Source organism: Bubalus kerabau, chromosome 11 (genome assembly GCF_029407905.1).
Source record: "Bubalus kerabau isolate K-KA32 ecotype Philippines breed swamp buffalo chromosome 11, PCC_UOA_SB_1v2, whole genome shotgun sequence".
NCBI lineage: Eukaryota > Metazoa > Chordata > Mammalia > Artiodactyla > Bovidae > Bubalus > Bubalus kerabau.
This window is the reverse complement of record NC_073634.1, coordinates 103,730,897-103,748,316: the sequence shown is the minus strand read 5'-3', so window position 1 is coordinate 103,748,316 and position 17,420 is coordinate 103,730,897. Positions and strand designations below refer to the sequence as shown.

The following is a 17,420-nucleotide window of genomic DNA, read 5'->3' as shown; positions in this document are numbered from 1 at the left end:
ACAGCCGCGTGTTGCGCGGCGGCCCGGGGTATGGGGGCGCGGGCGCGCGGGCGCGCGGAGCGGGGGCGCGCACGCAGACGCAGGCGCTCTCAGCACCATGGCCGGCAGGGGTCGCGCGGCGGCCTGGGGTCTGGGCGGCGGGGGCGCGCGGGGGTGAGCGGGGGCGCGCGCGCGGGGAGCGGGGCCGCGCACGCAGGCGCAGGTGCTCACAGCACCATGGCCGGCAGGTGGTGCGCGGCGGCGGCAGCGGCGAGCGCGGGCGCGTGCGCGTGCGGCGCTGGCAGCGCGGGCGAGTGGGCCTGCAGCGCGGCGCTGGGCGGCCGGTGGCGCGCGCTCTTCTGGTGGGCGCGCAGGCCTGCCAGCTGGGAGTAGGCGCTCTGGCACACCTGGCACTTGTAAGGGCGCTCGCCCGTGTGCAGGCGCACGTGGTTGCGCAGCGTGGACGACTGGCTGAAGCGGCGGTTGCAGAAGCGGCAAACGAAGGGCTTGTCCAGCGTGTGGATGCGCATGTGCGAGCGCAAGTTGCTGCGCGAGTTGAATCCGCGGTGGCAGATGACGCAGCGCATGCGGCCCGCCGTGCCCGTCGCCGAGTCCGCGGGGTGGAAGTCCTCTGGCCGCGCGGGCGGGGTCCGGGTGGGGGGCGGGGAGGCGGGAAGGAGGAGAGAGAGAGAGCAGCCTCGTTGGCATCCCCGAGGCCGGCGGCTCAACACCACTCCCTCCCCCCGCCCCCGTACGCCTCCCCGAGGGTCCCCCTCCCGGGGCTCAGCCGCCTCGGATCATCGATCCGTCGGGGTGACCTCTCCGCAGACTGATTGGGGCCACCGCACAGGGGTAGGAAGGGGCAGCGAGCGCCCTGACCTGGCATCCGTTAGGAGTCGTACTCCAGACCCATGCTGCGAGATCTCGGGGACTTAGTGACTTAGCCTCTCGGGGAAGCCTCAAGTTTCTCATCCAGTACAATGAGAACCTACGTGAAGGCAGGGCACCCAAAGCCAGGTGCTTTGTGACAAGCTGGAGGGATGAGGTGGGGAGGGAGGTGGGTTCGGGACACATGGATGCCCCGTGGCCCATTCATGTTGATGTAAGGCAAAAACCATCACAGTATTGTTAAGTAATTATCCTCCGGTTAAAATAAATAAGTACATTTTGAAAAATAATTTTTTTAAATGGGAACCTACTACGACCTCACGGGGATTATGCACAGCTACACCTGAGTGCGTGTGTTCAGTTCTCAGTCGTGTCAGATTCTTTGTAACCCCATGGACTGTAATCCACCAGGCTCCTCTGTCTACGGTGTTTTCCAGGCAAGAATACTAGAGTGAGTTGTCATTTCCTCCTCCAGGGGATCTTCCTGAGATAATCACAAAAAAAGCTGACATCTTCAAAGGCTACTCTGTATAGAGCACTTTACCTGCCTAAGCCTGGACTTAGGAAGTACCAGGTTTACAGCAGCCGTCCATAAATGGTAGTAACTGTTATAACTACTCCTCCTCCCCCAAAGCCTCTCATTTATTTATCCCACATTTATTTACTGAGTGCCATCTATGTACCTGGTGGCCTTGATGGTAAAGAATCTGCCTGCAATGCAGAAGACCTGGGTTTGATCCTTGGGTTGGGAAGATCCCTTGGAGAAGGGAATGGCAACCCACTCCAGTATTCTTGCCTGGAAAATTCCATGGACAAAGGAGCCTGGTGGGCCACAGTCCATGGGGTTGCAAAGAGTTGGGTTTGACTGGGAAACTTGCACTTTTTCAACTATGTACCAGTGAACTGTACCTCACTTTTCTCATCCCCAAAATGAAAGTAATGATGACATTGTTATCATTGCTTATCATAGCAAAAAGTTGCTATGAGGATCAGAAAAAATGGTTTGTGAAACATTAGAGCAAGGGCTGGATAGATAGTAGTTCCTGAGCCTCAGATTCGTCCTTTAAAAATAAAAATGACCAAATATCACAAAGGTTTTATGAGGACCCGAGTGGGATGATACCTGTAAAAGGTTTAGCCCAATACTTGGCAGGAAATGGGTTTTGAGCAAATGGTCTCTGCTGGGAGCCGGCATATTGCATATTGAGTGAGGATCTGTAATAGCTCAACTGGAATTCTATCACTGCCGGGAGCCAGCGTGAGGCAGGTCTCTACCATGGTGATCAATGCCGCCGCCCCCCAGCCTCCACCGCCCAACAAACACACACACACACACACATACACACGCACACGCACACACACACGCACACACACTCTGCTCAGACTTCATTCAACAGATGCACACTGAGCACCTACTCTGTGCCAGGTCCAGCACCATGGACAGAGCTGGGAGGACACTTAGACATCATCTTGCCCAACAAGCATCCTTCTTTTAGAGGTAGGGAAACCGAGCACAGAGCCATCTCCCAAGATTGCACAGCAGAACTGGAATCCAATCCAGTGTCCTTACTGCCTGGCCCCTTGCTCCTCTGCCACACCCTGCTTCTCCCTCCACCCAATCTGCCCCCAGACAGTCTATTTTGTCCAGAATCAGAACTGTCTTCCATCCATGCCTGGACCATGGCAGCGGCTCCAGGGGCATCAGCCTCCTTAAACCAGGAAGTGTCATATGCTTGACACTGCTGAAGACGGAACCAAGGTCCCCAGAGGCCAGGAGTTTCCCTGCCAAATACACACACACACACACACACACACACACACACACACACACACACCCTTACTCTCTCACTCTCTGAGTTCTGTGGGTCCGTTGTCATTGTGGACTCATGGGACTACCTACCATGCTTGTTCTTTTTCTGCTCCTCCTCCAGTCCGGGCACACCAGGGATCCCCAGGAAGGTGTTGTGTGAATTTCCATACCACACCAGCAGCTCCTGGTCTGGAGGGATCATCTATAGGGAAGGAGGCAAGACTAAGTCAGGGAGGCAGCAGTCCCCTGTCCCCCCAGCAGGGGAGAATGTCCCCTCACAGCCAGGAGGAGCTGTCCTAGCTCCCACCATGGACATGTGGATACAGCTGCAGCCCCAAGAGAGCCACACTGGGGTCCCTTTCTACCAGGCTATCTCCAACAAGCTTCACAGACACGGGAGGCCCTGGGATGCTCTGCCCCTCTGCTTCACTCTGCCCAGGCTTCTCACCGTCTCATCCTGGCTCTGCTGCTGGGACCAGAGCTGTCTCCTGGCCGCTCTCCCAAACTGACAACAATGGGATGGAAACCATGCTTCAAGCAGAAGTAACTGAAGAAGGAAAGCTAGAAAACTTGTCATTTCTCTCCGAGGGGAACCAGAACCAACCAGCCCTCAGGTCTGCAGGGCTAAGCCAGACATCCCCAAGGAGCATGGGCTGCGGGGCACCCTGTGGTTCTCAGTTATACCCTGCCTGACGGTGTTCTGGAAACATCTCTCAACCAGCGCACCCAGGAGGCAGCACCACGTCGCATACACTTCTCTCCCCGTCACAGGCCTCTGTATGACTCCCTGCAAATGGCTAAAAGAGAAGCATTCAGATCAATGAATGCTTCCACCTCCAGACATACTGGGGCACCCAGCCTTAAATGGGATCTGTCTCGCCATGTCATAGGCCTGTGGCACAGCTTCCCAGGTGGCTCAGAGGTAAAGAATCTGCCTGCAATACAGGAGATGAGGGTTCAATCCCTGGGTCGGGAAGATCCCCTGAAGAAGGAAATGGCAACCCACTCCAGTATTCTTGCCTGGAGAATTCCATGGACAGAGGGGCCTAGTGGTCTATAGCCTATGGTTTGCAGAAGTGTCGGATATGACTTGGGAACTAAGCAATGATAGGTCTATGGCAGAGAACTCCACAGTGACGGGGCTCTGCTGCTCCCAGGGGAGGACCTGCCACAGGGGCCTGCCGTGGGGAGGGCTCTGCAGTGACAATTCAGGGAGGCTGCGGAAGGCTTCTGCCTGAGGTGGCGCTGACCCCTTCCTCTGGGACATCCCAGGGGCCCGCCACCCCTCTGGTGGCAGCCAGTTACTCAAGGTGAAGAACCCTCTGGTCCTAGCCAGCTAGAGCAAAGGTGAGAGGGCAAGGCCCATCACCTCCTGAGGCCTGGACCCCAGAGGAGTGACTTTGGCACCCACTGGGTGGATCCCACTGGGGGTCACTCTCTGATCGGCCCAGAGCAAGGTGGATACCTCCAGGCAACAGCTAGTTGTTTTCCTAGTGGGCCCTTTTTGGTTTTTTGGCTGTATCACGTGGCATGTGGGATCTTGGTTTCTGGATCAGGAATTGAACCCGTGCCCCCTGCGGTGCGAGCTCAAAGTCTTAACCACTGGGCCGCCAGGGAAGTCCCCAGGTGAGTCCTCTTTTAGTTGAAGTGAATACAAAAAAATCACACAAGACTCCATGTAGGCTGTCTGAAATCACCCTAGAATGGACCCTTCTCCTTGGCTTCCAGGGTCACAGAGAAAGCCCCCACCCCTTCCCTTTGGTTCTGGCCTGCAGACCCCTGCCAATCACAGAACCATTCTGCTTGCCACACCTGCGTTCCTCTGGTCTGAGCCAGGAAGAACCTCAGACCATCAGAGCCAGCTCTGCCCTACCCTGCAGGGGAGGGAAGCAGGGAGAGGAGAGGGTGGAAGAAGCAAAGTTCCAGGGGGCCTAGGCGATGTCCATCCTCCAATGACTCGGCCTGAGGTCCCCCATGCCCCTTTCTAACAGACCCCACAGCCCTTGAGGTGTCATGGCAAGCCACATGGTCAGTGAGTGACAAGGAGCCTGGCAGAGGGTACCACGCCTGCTCAGATTGATGGGGTTTAAATATGGAAAGATCAAATGCAGTCTCAGAAGCCAAGGGAAATTAGGCCATGCCTAAAAGCAGAGAGATGAGAATCTGGCACTGCAGCAAGAGTCCTCGTGGCCTCTGATCATTCACAGGCACGGCCACTGTCAAGGAGGCCAGCAGGTCAGAGCTGGGGGCCCTGCTGGAAAAGCTGAGAGGTTCGGTGAACCCCTTAGAAAAGAGGGTGATGGAGCTAAAGTATTCAGGATAAATTCACTGTGAAGGAAGCTGCTGAGAGATGGTGCCGGTGGGCCTTCAGTCCCTGGGTCCCTGGTGACCTTAGGCGAGCATTCGGCCTTCCTAAGCTGGTTTCCTCAAATGAGGGTGGTGGGGAGCATGATCTCTGAGGTTCCCCCCAGTTCTAAGACTCTGTCAGTCACCTCTGACACTGTCCCAGCCACTGGCTTCAATATTCAGACGACACCACATCTTTGTACATCATGGTTCTTCTAAAGTGACCAGCTGTCTGGTCCAGCTGTCCAGCTGTCTGTACATGCCCCTTCTTTGAGGAGGTGGTATTGCCAAGGGTTCCGGCTCAGGTGCTGGGGCCACACAGGTCAGGGTCCACTTGGGCTCCCCGCCTGCTGAGCATGCCCCCTTGGGCAAGTGGCCTTTTATACCCAGTCCTCACTTTCCTCAACTGTAAAACAGTGACCACACCTCTGCTGGACATCCACCTCTGTGGTATTGGGTCCCCTGGTTGTCCCCACAGAGCCTGCAGTGTGGCGAGGGGGGGCCCAGGATGCCCATGGCTCTGCCTTCAGTGACCATCAGACGCACAGGCTGGGGAATTCCTCAGCGGTCCAGTGGTTTGGACTTGGAGCTTTTACTGCCGAGGGCCAGGTTCAATCTTTGGCTGGAGAATTAAGATCCCGCATGCCACGAGGCAGAACAACAAAAAAACGCACAGGCTGGCCTGCGTGCCCCCAGGACACCAATACCACGCTGGTGCCACCGTGTCCTGGCCCCATCTGCCCTGAGCGGGAGGGGAAAGCCCAGAGGTGGGGTGAGAGGGGTCAGCAAGCCCCCACGATGTCTCTGAAAACTGCATCGCCATCTCCAGACTTGCAGTCCAGGAGTCGAATACTTAAGTCAACACCGGCCTTTTCATTTGAACTGACAGTGACAACCATTACAAAACATAAAACAAATATAACAGTGACAGCAATCATGTGATGAATGAGGAGCCAAGAGCATCTGGAAATGCATGAATTCTGAAGATTATTATTCAAAATGGTGGTTGGGGACAATATTTTTAAAATAAGAGCTTTAATATTGACTGTTTTGAGTCATTTATTTATGGACACGTTTTTCAAATGGACTAAAATTAATTTTACTCCTGGATTTTAAAAATTAGAACAGTGACACAGACACAAAGGAGCATAATGGGAAAAGTAATTCTTCCAACCAAGGTGCCCAGACACGTTTTCTGGTTTTCTGCGAATCTTTCCTCAGACGGGTTTGTCATTTTGAGACTTTTTTTTTTAATGTTGATAAAAATTGACTTACATCTTCTACATGCTGCATCTGATGTTTTAAGAATTAATGAGCACACATTACTTTTATACAAAAATAATATATATTTTTTAATTAATTAATTTAGCTGTGCCGGGTCTTATTTGCAACAGGAGGGACTTTTTTATTTTTATTTTTTCCAGTTGCAGCATGGGGGATCTAGTTCCCTAACCAGGGATCGAACCTGGGCACCCTGCGTTGGGAGCGTGGAGTCTTAGCCATTGGACCACCAGGGAAGTCCCAAAAAAGAACAGTTTTTAAAGAAAATCTATTAAAAAGAACCTGCTAGAATTGACAATGACACACATCCCCAGACAGCAAGAAGTTTCCAGTGTGGGGGAGAATGGATACATGTGTATGTATGGCTGAGTCCATTTGCTGTTCGCCTGAAACTATCACAACACTGTTAATTGGCTGTACCCTGGTACAAAATTAAACATGTTTAAAAAATAAAGTAATCGGAACTGATGACATGAGCGTATTTGAGGTTATCCCGGTCAAGAAAAAAAAAAAAAGAAGCATCCAGTTCTCAAAGCAGCGCTGGGGAAGGCAGCCTCACCTCTTGGAGGCACTGAAGGTTCTCTCTACCCATCAGAGCTCCGGGAAACTAGCGGCAGCTCCTGGCCTGGACCTCTGGCCTCTGCCTGCTCCCAGTGGCCCCAGGGATGGAGACCAGGAGAGCCCAAGAACCGGCAGCCTGTTCCCTGAAAGCCTAGTACCACTGGCCGGAGGCTCCTGGATGCTGATCGCCTGAGAGCAAAGAATAGCCACGGTCCTCTGCAGAGCCCCCCAGTGCCCTCAGAAGCCCTATTTCTCCTTTTTTTGAAGAGATGCCCACTGCACAGCATATAGGATCTTAGTCTCCCAACCAGGAATCGAACCCACACCCTGCCCCCCACAGTGGAAGTGTGATGTCTTAACCCTTGGACAGCCTGGGAAGACCCTAGCCCCATTTCTTTCCAGTCAACACTCTGGCCTGGCCCGCTGGGGCTCTCCACTAGGGCTCAGAGAATGAGAATCAGCTGCTTGTTCACTTTTCTGGAGAGCGGAGACTAACTCGGGACACACAATAAACAAAGCAATTCCCAAAGAGACGAATGCCGCACCATAAAGTTCGCATCATCAAGACTCTGGGTGAATTTCAGAGCCTGACTCTTTAGTTGACAAATTACATGATCTCCCAACACGTGCTTCTTCACCTTCCCTATCAGCCCAGAAGTTTTGTCCTGACCCATTTCTGAATTTTTATTATCAGTTGAAAATGTGTGGGGGTTTGGGTTTGTTTTCCTAATATAAATTCATGTCACAACATGGAACATGCTCCCAGAAGGCTCTGATGCCCCCTCCCCCGCCCCCGGCAGTACAGAAACCCTCGTCCAGAAGGACCTTGGTGTCATCCGGACGAATATCAATTTCCATTGTACCACAGATGTCCTGACATAGCAATTAATAGAGTTCCAGCAAATAGATATTGGCCAGGGAGGTCCCATGGCGCAGTGACCAAGGGCTCCGCTCGGGGATCAGACAAATTCAAACCACAGTTCAACAGTCTCCCAAGATCCCCCTGAACCTCAGTTTCATCGTCATTAAAATGGGGATAAGGAAAGCCCCAGGCTGAGGGAATGAAAGTTGCGAAAAGCTTTAGCGTGGTGTTGGCACATGGTAACTGCTCCATGGATGGTAGCATCATTAATGATGCTTATTATTAATAATCAAAGTCCCTTAACTGCACCCACCAGTGAGCAAGGGTGAAAGGAAAATAGAGCCTGTCCTCATAGAAAAAGAAAGATGGAGAGACGGAGCTGTTGGGCTCTAGGGGGAGAAGAAGTTCAATAGCTTGGAAAGAGAATAAAAGTCACAAACAAGGAAAAAGCCCACATTTCAGGGCTATTTGGCATTTGTCCTATGCCAAAACATAGGGCGAGGAAAGCCTGAGAAGTTTCTTCCCAGTTCCCAAATCCAAAATTTGCATGAATTATTCCTAAATACTTTATTTGTATTGAATTTGGGGGTCAAATTTCTTGCTTCGCAGGACAGCCAGTCTTATTTACCAGTTTTGTTTTCCTGGGAGAAACAGGTCTGTGTGTCCACTTTCGAGCCAGCTCCCATCACCCAGAGAAAGACTTAAGCGTTAACATGCAGTGCCCATGTGCCATGTGCTGGGCAATTTCTAGAAGTGTCATTTTAGGCACCTGAGGTTACAGTAAATTCTTCCGTGCTAGAGGACAGCAAAGGGAGGAGGGTCCTAGTATAACATGCGGCAAATCCAGCCAGACACCAAATCCACCTGGACAGGCTGGTCCCAGAAACCCATCACCCTCGTCTCCATTTGGACGGCCTTCCTTTTGAATTTATAGAAAATTTCAGAGCCACATTAGTATATTCTGTTATTTTATGAAGATGCTTCTTTCCATTGTTTCTCTTTTTTTCGCAAGAAACGGGTTACTGTTATGAAATAAACATAGCAGTTCTGGGTGACAGGAAGATTAAGAAAACAGGTCATGGCACAGAGTCTTCTTGGCCCCCTCACACAAACACAGGACAGACAGCCCCCACACTGCAGAGGCGTGCAGGGGAGTGGCCTGGGGCAGCAGGAATTTCTTCCGGCCGAGCCCTGCTGCATGGCAGTCAGTCACACACACCCAGACGCACAGCTGGTCCGGTAAGTGGCATCTGACATTTTGGCGCATCACTTTAAGAAAACTGCCACCACCAAAAAAAAAAAAAAAAAAATGTGTCCAACATCACTTGTTTAAAGTAAAATGGGTGATATTTTGTGTTTTCTTATCCCTCACTCCAGCACTCGGCTTGCTAATTCTGTAGAAGCATGGATAGCCAAATTGCTGATATCCACTAATCTAGATCATATCCAGGAGGATATATTTTCCTAATCTTCTTTCTTCAACGTTTAAAATGTATTTTATTCTGTTTTGTCTTTTGGTCGCTCCGAGTGGTGGCTTTTGGGATCTTAGTTCCCCGACCAGGGACTGAACCCAGGCCCTCGGCAGTGACAGGGCTAAGGCCTAACTACTGGACCACTAAGAAATTCCCTTCTTTTCTTCAATTTTAATTCCCCGTCAAATGTAGATGACTTTTAAAAATCTGATAATCTTAGATTCCTCTGTGGAGACACACCTTAGCCACGTTGCCCTCTGACTCTGAATTTCCGTACAAATGTCTGTTAATATTTCCTGTCTCTGCTCAGCGCTCAGCCAGTTACCTGAACAGTGAGAGGAGACGCCTGTCTCCATAACTGATGCTGTCCGAAGTCCTTTGCTAAAATCACGTTGGCATCCTTACCCTGTTTCCCGTGGGTGTGAGTTTGTGTGTATATGAGTGTGTGCGTCTCTCCATGGGAGGGATGGAATGAGTGTGTGTCCCCCATCTCATCTGTTTCAGGGTAGCCAAGAGGCAGTGCACAAATGTTAAGGATGCATGTGAGGCCGAGCAGGTGAAAGGGGGTGCTCTCTGCCAGAAGTGGGGTTCAGCCACACATGAGGCCAATCCTAGGGTTGGCCTTTCTCCTGTAAGAAGCACCTCCACCCTCAGCCTGGGTTCGGATCAGTCCTGTCTTCACTCTACCCCGTCTCATGCAAACTTCAGTCTAAGAACTGCTTACCTTCCTTTTTTTTGCACAGCAGGGCGTGTAGGATCTCAGTACTGAGACAGGGATCAAACCTGGGCCTGGCTTTGAAAGCGCCGATCCCTAACCCCTGGACCTCCAGGGCATTCCCAACCTCTCTTTACCCTTCCTGGTCCTCCTCAGGTCCAGCCCTCGGAACACACTTTCTGGCCACACCAGGGCCCAAGCAAAGGCCATTCTGTTGCCACCCCTGGGAAATTCCCTGGGGTTTGGTTATTAAGCGACAATTATCCAGTGCCCCCTCGGAGCCTTAGAAAGACGTGAGGCTCTGAGTTGCAGGAAGAAAACGGACTAAAGGAAGGGCGAGTCATTCAGAACACCCCCAAACTCAGCCAAGCCCAGCCCCACCCCAAGAGGCACAGTGCCTCTTTCCACAAGCATGGGATCCAGAGGATTGTGGGGGCACAATACCCCCCCGCCCACCCACCTCCCCGCACACCACTTGCTGCCAACCTGCCATGGGGAGGCGAGGCTGCTAGCCCCCGTCCTGGGCCAGACACTGAGCAAATTTCCTGCCAAGGGACAAGGTCTTAAGGGTCCCAACAGCCAGGCTGCCTCAGCTACCACCACTCGTGCCATTATCCTCTCCCCAAATAGCATGAGCCTGTCTGCCTCTGCCTCTGCCCAAGCATTTCACACCTCCTTTCCATGCCCCTTGAACCTCCTGCCCTGGGCCTGGCCAGCTCCTCACCCCGCCCCCACCCCCATCATGGGAAGCGATATATATCTGCCTGCTATCTCTCACTTTCCGTCTTGTCTGAGAAGCTTCACTCGCTCAGATATCAATGCTAACATCCCCCTACCCCCACCCCACTCCAATGTCCGTAAAAGCTCCCGAGTCTGCCAGTCTACCAAGTGAGACCCAGTAAACTGTAGATGATCACAGAAGCCTTCCTCGCAGATTAAATGCATGAGGATTAAATGCGATCACGCTCGTACCACATCTAGGAAAAGCCTGAAGCCTCAAGTGATGAGGATGTGATAGCTGAGGCTAGAGTCGCGATCCACACCATCCACACGTCACTGGTGGCCCATGCGTGCGGGACGATGGGCAATGCACAGCCGAAACACTGCTGACGCGGTACCCTCTCTCCCCACCAGATGCTTTCCCTGGACTGCTTTCTGATGATTCTGCATCTCTGTGGCTTCTCAATCCCAGGACGCCCTCAGCAGGTATCCTGGGACCTCGCTGTTGAGGCACCCATGACGTTCACAATGGCATACAGTCAAAGGTTCTGTTCTTTCTGATCTGCAGCAGGAAGCTTGCCCTGGAGGTCATGCTCCCAGAGACCATGATGCTCAGGCTTCAGTCCTCCAGCCTGGGCAGGGCCAGCTAGGCCAGCGTCTTCCCCAGCACTCCCCTCTTGCTTCCACCTCAGTCCTTGGACACAACTGCCCTGCACCCCAGCCTGGCTGCTCCCCCTCTGCCCTCTACACAACGATACACGCACTCACCTCAATGGCTTTGTAGAAGATGCTGGTGCCGATCTGGACCACCTCCAGGTTCTGCTCCTGCTCGTTACGGGCGCATTTGATGTAGGTCATCCAGCTTCGGTGGTCCTCCTGGCTGGCGTCGATGAAGTAGCGCACCGTGCCATCCTCATTGAACACCTGGGCGCAGGTAAATTGGGGCCCGGGTGAGGCAGGGCTATGTGGTGTGTACCGCCTGGGGCCAGGGCTAGGGCCCACACCAGGCCCATCCACACATTGTCTCTTTCCAGCCTCCCAACACTCCCAGGAAGTGGACACAGCTATTATCATCCCGGTTTTCCAGCGGAGGAAAGGAGGGCTCAGAGCAGTGTGGCGACTTGCCTGAGGCCGGCTGGCTAGAAGTGGCCAACAGGGAGTCAGTCTCCAGGGCCCCACAGGCTCCTGCTGCCACGGCCTCCCCATCCCTGGACGAAAAGGGGTCTCCAGGAGATCACTGACCAAAACAGCACCCCCTCCAGCCAGCTCTCTGGGGAAGCAGTGGAGAGCGCTGGCCAGGACCTCAGAGGGGGACACAGAGGAGCCTATAAAGGGAAGCCTGGCCCACTTGGGTACCTTGGCCTGGCCTCTCTATGTGGGAGTCACCAAAAGTACTTCTAGATCTACTGGAGCCTAACTTCCTAACCCAGCAACCAGTGGAGAAAGGAACTGCTGGCCCAGGCCTCCAGAGGTGTGGGAGGAGGTGAGGTTAGGAGAGGCCTCGGGGCATCCCGTGGCCTCTTTCCCCCGCTCCTGTGACCATGTGTAAGATTTGTCCCACTCGGCTCCTTGAGCATCTGCTAGGAGGGGGTTATGGTGGAGCCTTGGGGAAGGGAGGGGAAATGACACTAGGGAGTGGGTGCATCAGCTGACCTCCTCCAAGTGAGAGCCCCAGGGGACGGAAGTGCTCTCGGAGTGGCTGTATCCTGAGGCGGGGTGGGGGGAGCGCTTTGCTGGCATCTGGCACTGTTGTAGGGAGGAGAGACAGAAGACCTTGGATGGAAGGTCACTTTCCTTCTCTAAAATGGGAATAATAATCCATTGGGCTGCTGAGACAATCTGGTGGAATGCAGGCCCGGCACTCAGAAATCTGACTCCATGCTCGGAAAGCGGACTCTGTGCCAGTTCAATGGCATTCATGTGCGCTATCATTGTTCCACCTGGTTTGAGCAGCTGACTCCCAGGGAGCACCCTCTCCCTTCATCTTTCCTTCCAGCCATGATCACCCCAAGGCCAAGGCTGGCTCTGAGGGGCTCTCTTTTGCTGTTGCTGGAGTGAGGGGAAAAATGCAGGTGGCCGGGAGATGGCTCCCAGGAATGGAGGTGGCTCCTAGGAATGGCTTCCCAGGTCTCCAGTGGGACTCGAGGCAAGGCACATGACTTCTCTGGGTCCTGGCGCCGACCCACCCCACCCCCGGAAGTGCTCCCCAAGGTTCGCAGGAGGAGAGAGGCTTCGCCTTGTGATTTGGGGAGGAACCTCCAGACATCCGGCAGGTGTAGGAATCGACCTCAGGGACCAGTCACGGCCCAGCCCAAAGCGCCTACAGCTTCCAGCAAGGCAAGAACCAGCGGTGGGTCAGGCAGGCCGCCAGGGCCCCACCCACATCCCACACCCCACAGTCCACGCTGCTCCCAGGACCCGGAGACCCTGCCTACCTCCCACATGAGGTTGTTGTTCTTGCAGATGTCCACGTGCTCCGGAGCGATGACACGGCCAGTGAAGGGGCCCATCTCGGTGCCGGCCTTGATCCACGTCTTGGAGAAAATGCCAAGGCCCTCGCCGGGGATGGAGCTCTGCGCGATGATCACCTCGGCCGGCAGCACCAGGCTGGACAGCTTCTGAACCTCTGTGGCCGCCAGGCAGGGGGACTGGGTCAGAGTGGGAGGCAGGGAGGCCCGGTTCTTCCCCTCCTCCCCCGCCCCCCGGGGGTGGAGGCTCAGCAACCCGCGGAGCCTCCGAAAGCAAGAGGTGCCTTTGGGATTCATTTCTAGGAGGGTTTTCTTGTGTTTGTTTTCGTTTTGGGTCTCTCCACGAATTCTCAGAACATCCACAACCGCTCTTCCCCTCCACTTCGGCCAAGTTTAAGAACTGCTGGGCCGATGGCAGTTTAGGTCTTAACCAATGAGTAAACTGAGGCCCTCTCCCAGGAGGAGGTGACGGTCCAGCCAAGATTCTTTCGCCCGGCTCGGGTTCTGGGCGGTTCTCCCATGGCTCCGCGCGCGCTGCGCTTTCCGGCACCGAGCGCAGGGCACTGTCGGAGGACCCGGGGCTCGGCCAGGGGCTCTGACTCCGCTCGGGGTGCGGGGAACCTCGCGCCCGCGGCGCGCCGACCGCGCTGGGAAAGCAAGTCGGGCTCTGAGGCGGAGGCGGCTCAAAAGAAAGGCGGGCGACTGCGGCGGGCCGTGTTTCACGCTTTCTGGGTGACCCTGGGCGCGCCCGGGTTTCTCGCTGCCCGGCGAGATCCGGGGGTGCCAGGGAGGGCAGTGCCCGGACCTAGGCCAGCCGCGAAGTCGCTTCTCAGGGTGGACAAGAGCCGGGGCGGCCCGCAACCCCCCGGGGGGGTCCTCCTGCCTTGGCCGGGCAGCCGGGGTGGGAGCTGCGAGGCGCACAGGGGCGGCCTTCATGTCTTACAAGGTTCCCCTCTAAGCTACCTGGGAAAATACCCGGCGAGCGGGCCGGCTGAAAGAGGGGGTTAAACGGTGTCCATTGCGGCGCGGCCGGCAATTTGTCACGCTGTTAAAGTGATCGCATTCATTCGGCTCCATTCGAAAGAAATTGCTAATTCTAAATTCATTAGCCCTGGAAGAATGCTGTAGCAGTAAATTGTAGCTCAATGCGGAGGGGACTTGTTTAAAAGGGGCCGAGGAATTCCCCTTACAAAAAGGGGGGATTAGACGGTTGACATAGCGTGAATGGAAGTGGAATTAGTCTGCACGGTAAATTAAGAGAGGAACAGAAATCGTAAAGGGGGAAAAGGGGGCGACGCGCAGAGATGCCAGCGTCGGGGGAAGATATTGTTTGCGGGTTGATGAATGAGGAGTAAGAACTTGAGACATCTTAAAGAAAAGAAACTTTTCTCCCTCTCTCATTCTCTCCCTCGCTCTCTCTCCGCCGCTTTCTCTCCTGTCCGCCCTCCTTCGCCCCCTCCCCAGCCCCCGCTGCCTTTTAAAGTTCTTGGTTTAAGTGGGAACTCTCGCGGGTCAAGCCCAAGTTAACTAAATGAATTTAAAACCCCTTCTTTTTGAGTCAACTGCTATTACACGCCTAGTAAGGCTTTAAATGCCGGGAACCCGCCGGCTCAAAGGGGGTGAGGGGCGGCTGGGGAAGCGGGGGGCGGCGGGCCCGACAGCCGCAGTGCCCAGATCTCGGACTTCGAGCCGCGCGCGGTGGAGGCGTCCCCCGGCCCGGGCTTGGCTGCTTGCGCCCCGGCTCGGCTTACGGGAAACTGAGTCACGGGCCGCGTGTGGAACGCCCGGATGGGCGCGAGCGGCTGCCACCGTCCTCTGGTCCCCGCCGTGGCCCGCGCGTGTGGGCCCGGGAACCAGGGGGCTGCGGGGAGGGAGGGATGCGATCGGCCCCGACGGCGCGACTCACCGCCCGAGAAGGACTGCGCCAGGACCTCGGCGGTGAAGGCGGTCTTGGGGCTGGCGTGGTGGCTCTTGTCTTCGAAGAGCTGCTCGCCCAGCACGTTGCGCCAGCGGCCGTACAGGAAGCTGTGCAGGATGTCGGAGGTGATGACCTCGGCCAGCGCCAGCCCCGGAGCCTTCAGCCCGGTCTTGAGCACCAGGGCCTCCGCCGGGAGCACGGAGCCCATCATGGGCGGCCCAGGGCTCGCCGGCGCGGAGGACGGAGGGACGGACGGACGGACGGCCCGGCCGAGGCGGGGGATGTGTTGGAAGAGCCGGGGGGGTGGGGAGCCCAGGAGCGGGAGAAGAGGGTTGTGATGGGGAAGGAAGAAGGGCAGGAGGGAGCGGGAGGCGAGGGGGTGGTTGGGAAGGAAGTGAACGAGGGAGAGCGAGGCAGAAGGCAGAGGGAGACGAGAAATGTGCAGCGATGGCAGAGGCGGCGCGAAGGGCTGGAGAGCCAGGGGTGGAGGCGGAGGCGGGTGCGGGAAGGCGGGTGCGGGAAGGCGGGGGCGGGCGGTGCGGGGTGGGTGGGAGGCGGGTGGCTGCAGAGAAACGGGCGGCGAGGGGCTCTCCGCCGCGCGCTCGCCTCTCACACACCCGGCCCGGACGGTCTTCCCCTTGGCAAAAAATCTCAGCGCCTTTATAGGAGCCGCAGTGACCCTCCTAATTGGTTATTAATGACCCCCTGACGTCGGAGGACAGACTTGTTGTACCCGGCCCAGGCGCGAGGAGCCTTTGCCGCCAGAGCTCAAGGGGCGGGGGCGCTCGGCCGCTCGGATCGGTACCCCACCCCCACCCCCCCACCCCCGCGCTCCTCCCGGCCCTCCCTGGCCCTTCCACCCCCCCCTCACCCCCCATCCTCCCCGCTTCTTTCTCCTCCTCTCCCCGTGGGAAGCGCCGGGCCAAGAAGGAGGCTCGGCCCGCGGCGAAGAGAGGAGGGGAACGGAGCAGGGCAGTGGGCGCAGCGAGGCTCGCTCGGACTCCAGGGACCAAGACTAGGCAAGAGGAGACGCCTGCCCTCGGGCCCCGCGCTCACCCACGATCCCAGGCCGGATCTGCGCTCGGCATCCCGGCCGGGCCAGGCAGCCACTCACCTCCCCTGCGCTCCCTGGCCCCGCCTGGCCCGCCGGGTGCCGCGCTCTCCACGCCCCAGACTGCGGTAGTCGCCCCGGAGCCAGCCGGCCCGGCGCAGGCCGGTGCTGAACTCCTGCGCAGAAGGCGCTGCGGAGACCGGCGCTTCGCTTCAAACGGGCCTCTGCAACCGCCCGGCTGGCTGCCGGTAGCCGGTGGCGAAACTCCTTTCTGGGCGGAGAGGGCTGCGGGGCGGAGCTGCGGCCGCCGTCGAGGCTGGGGCTGTCCCGAGACGGCTTCGCGGGAGACATCTCCCGGTCCTAGGGGGGCTAGATCGGGGTTGGGAAGGGCACACCAGCAGACCGAAATTCGCGGGTCGCGTGGCAAAGGCTTTTTCCTGACGGATGTAGGGAGATCAAAAGAGGTCCCTGGAGCATCGCCAATGGGAACGGCGGTGCCCTGGAGCGAACGCCCTCCACATATCTGCAGGGAGTTCCCCGGGGCCGGGCCGCGCTGCGCCCTTGGCTTGAGGCTCGAGCCCCTTGATTCCTTCAGTTCAGCTGCGACCTAGGGAAGCCCGCCAGCGTCCTGCACCCCTTCCTGCCTCCTACCTCTTTCTCTTCTGGCCTCCCACTTCACTCCCTCCCTCCCTACTTGCTTCCCCACCCCACCTCAACCTTACCCGGCCAGCAGACTTTCTTCACGAAGATTCCAAGGCTTCCCGGAGGGCCAGCGCAGCCTCTCTCGGGAAACCGGGAGCCGGGAACCAAAGCGGGAAGGCCACCGCTAACCTGCGGGCTTTGCTACTGCCCAGGGTTAGTTTCAAGTCCCACCCCGCCCCTCCCCCCAGCCACAGACGAGGGATGGGGAGCACCGAGGGCACCCCCATCTGCTGAACTCCGCACCCTCCCCACCAATGTCAGATTCTAATAACTAGTTTTCTGGACCTTCAGGCCAGTGCCTTGGGCTCACTGGTGAGCTGGAGGAATGGGACCCACCCCCCCCTACAGGCCTTGTCCTCAGAGAGGGGACTTGGGCAGAGGGTCAAGGGGGCCTGGTTTCCTACAAGGAGTACTGTCTTTGTGCCCCTTGGCAAAGAGCTCCCTTCACAGCCAAGTCCTGTCTTTGCTAAGCCAGCCCCGCACCTGGCCACACACTGAGACACACCCGGTTTGGCCCAGTGGTCTCCTGTCATCCCAGGGTGCACATCGGGGCATAGAGTCAGGAAGGCGGGAGCCCCTATTCTTCAGACCCAAGGCCTGAGGTCACCTCGAGTCTGATGCCTCAGGGGAAGCCGCAACGAGCAGCA

General features: G+C 56.4%; 1 protein-coding gene across 1 annotated transcript; it reads right to left on the bottom strand.

The window, feature by feature from the left end:
- Positions 1 to 206: 206 nt before the first annotated feature.
- On the bottom strand, positions 207 to 15,231 carry PRDM12 (PR/SET domain 12). The gene is made up of 5 exons (XM_055539211.1): positions 15,009 to 15,231; positions 13,070 to 13,260; positions 11,403 to 11,558; positions 2,768 to 2,879; positions 207 to 610 (listed from the first exon to the last, which is right to left on the bottom strand). The coding sequence occupies exons 1-5, from the start codon at positions 15,229 to 15,231 to the stop codon at positions 207 to 209; spliced, it is 1,086 nt and encodes a 361-aa protein (XP_055395186.1).
- Between the last annotated feature and the right edge of the window lie 2,189 nt (positions 15,232 to 17,420).

Excerpts from the sequence above, each read along its gene's own strand:
- PRDM12 (XM_055539211.1), bottom strand. The coding sequence starts at position 15,231 with ATGATGGGCTCCGTGCTCCCGGCGGAGGCCCTGGTGCTCAAGACCGGG. Across the intron at positions 13,261-15,008 it reads GGCGCAGTCCTTCTCGGGCG|AGGTTCAGAAGCTGTCCAGC; the intron begins GTGAGTCGCGCC and ends TGGCGGCCACAG. Across the intron at positions 2,880-11,402 it reads TCTTCTACAAAGCCATTGAG|ATGATCCCTCCAGACCAGGA; the intron begins GTGAGTGCGTGT and ends CCTTCCCTATAG.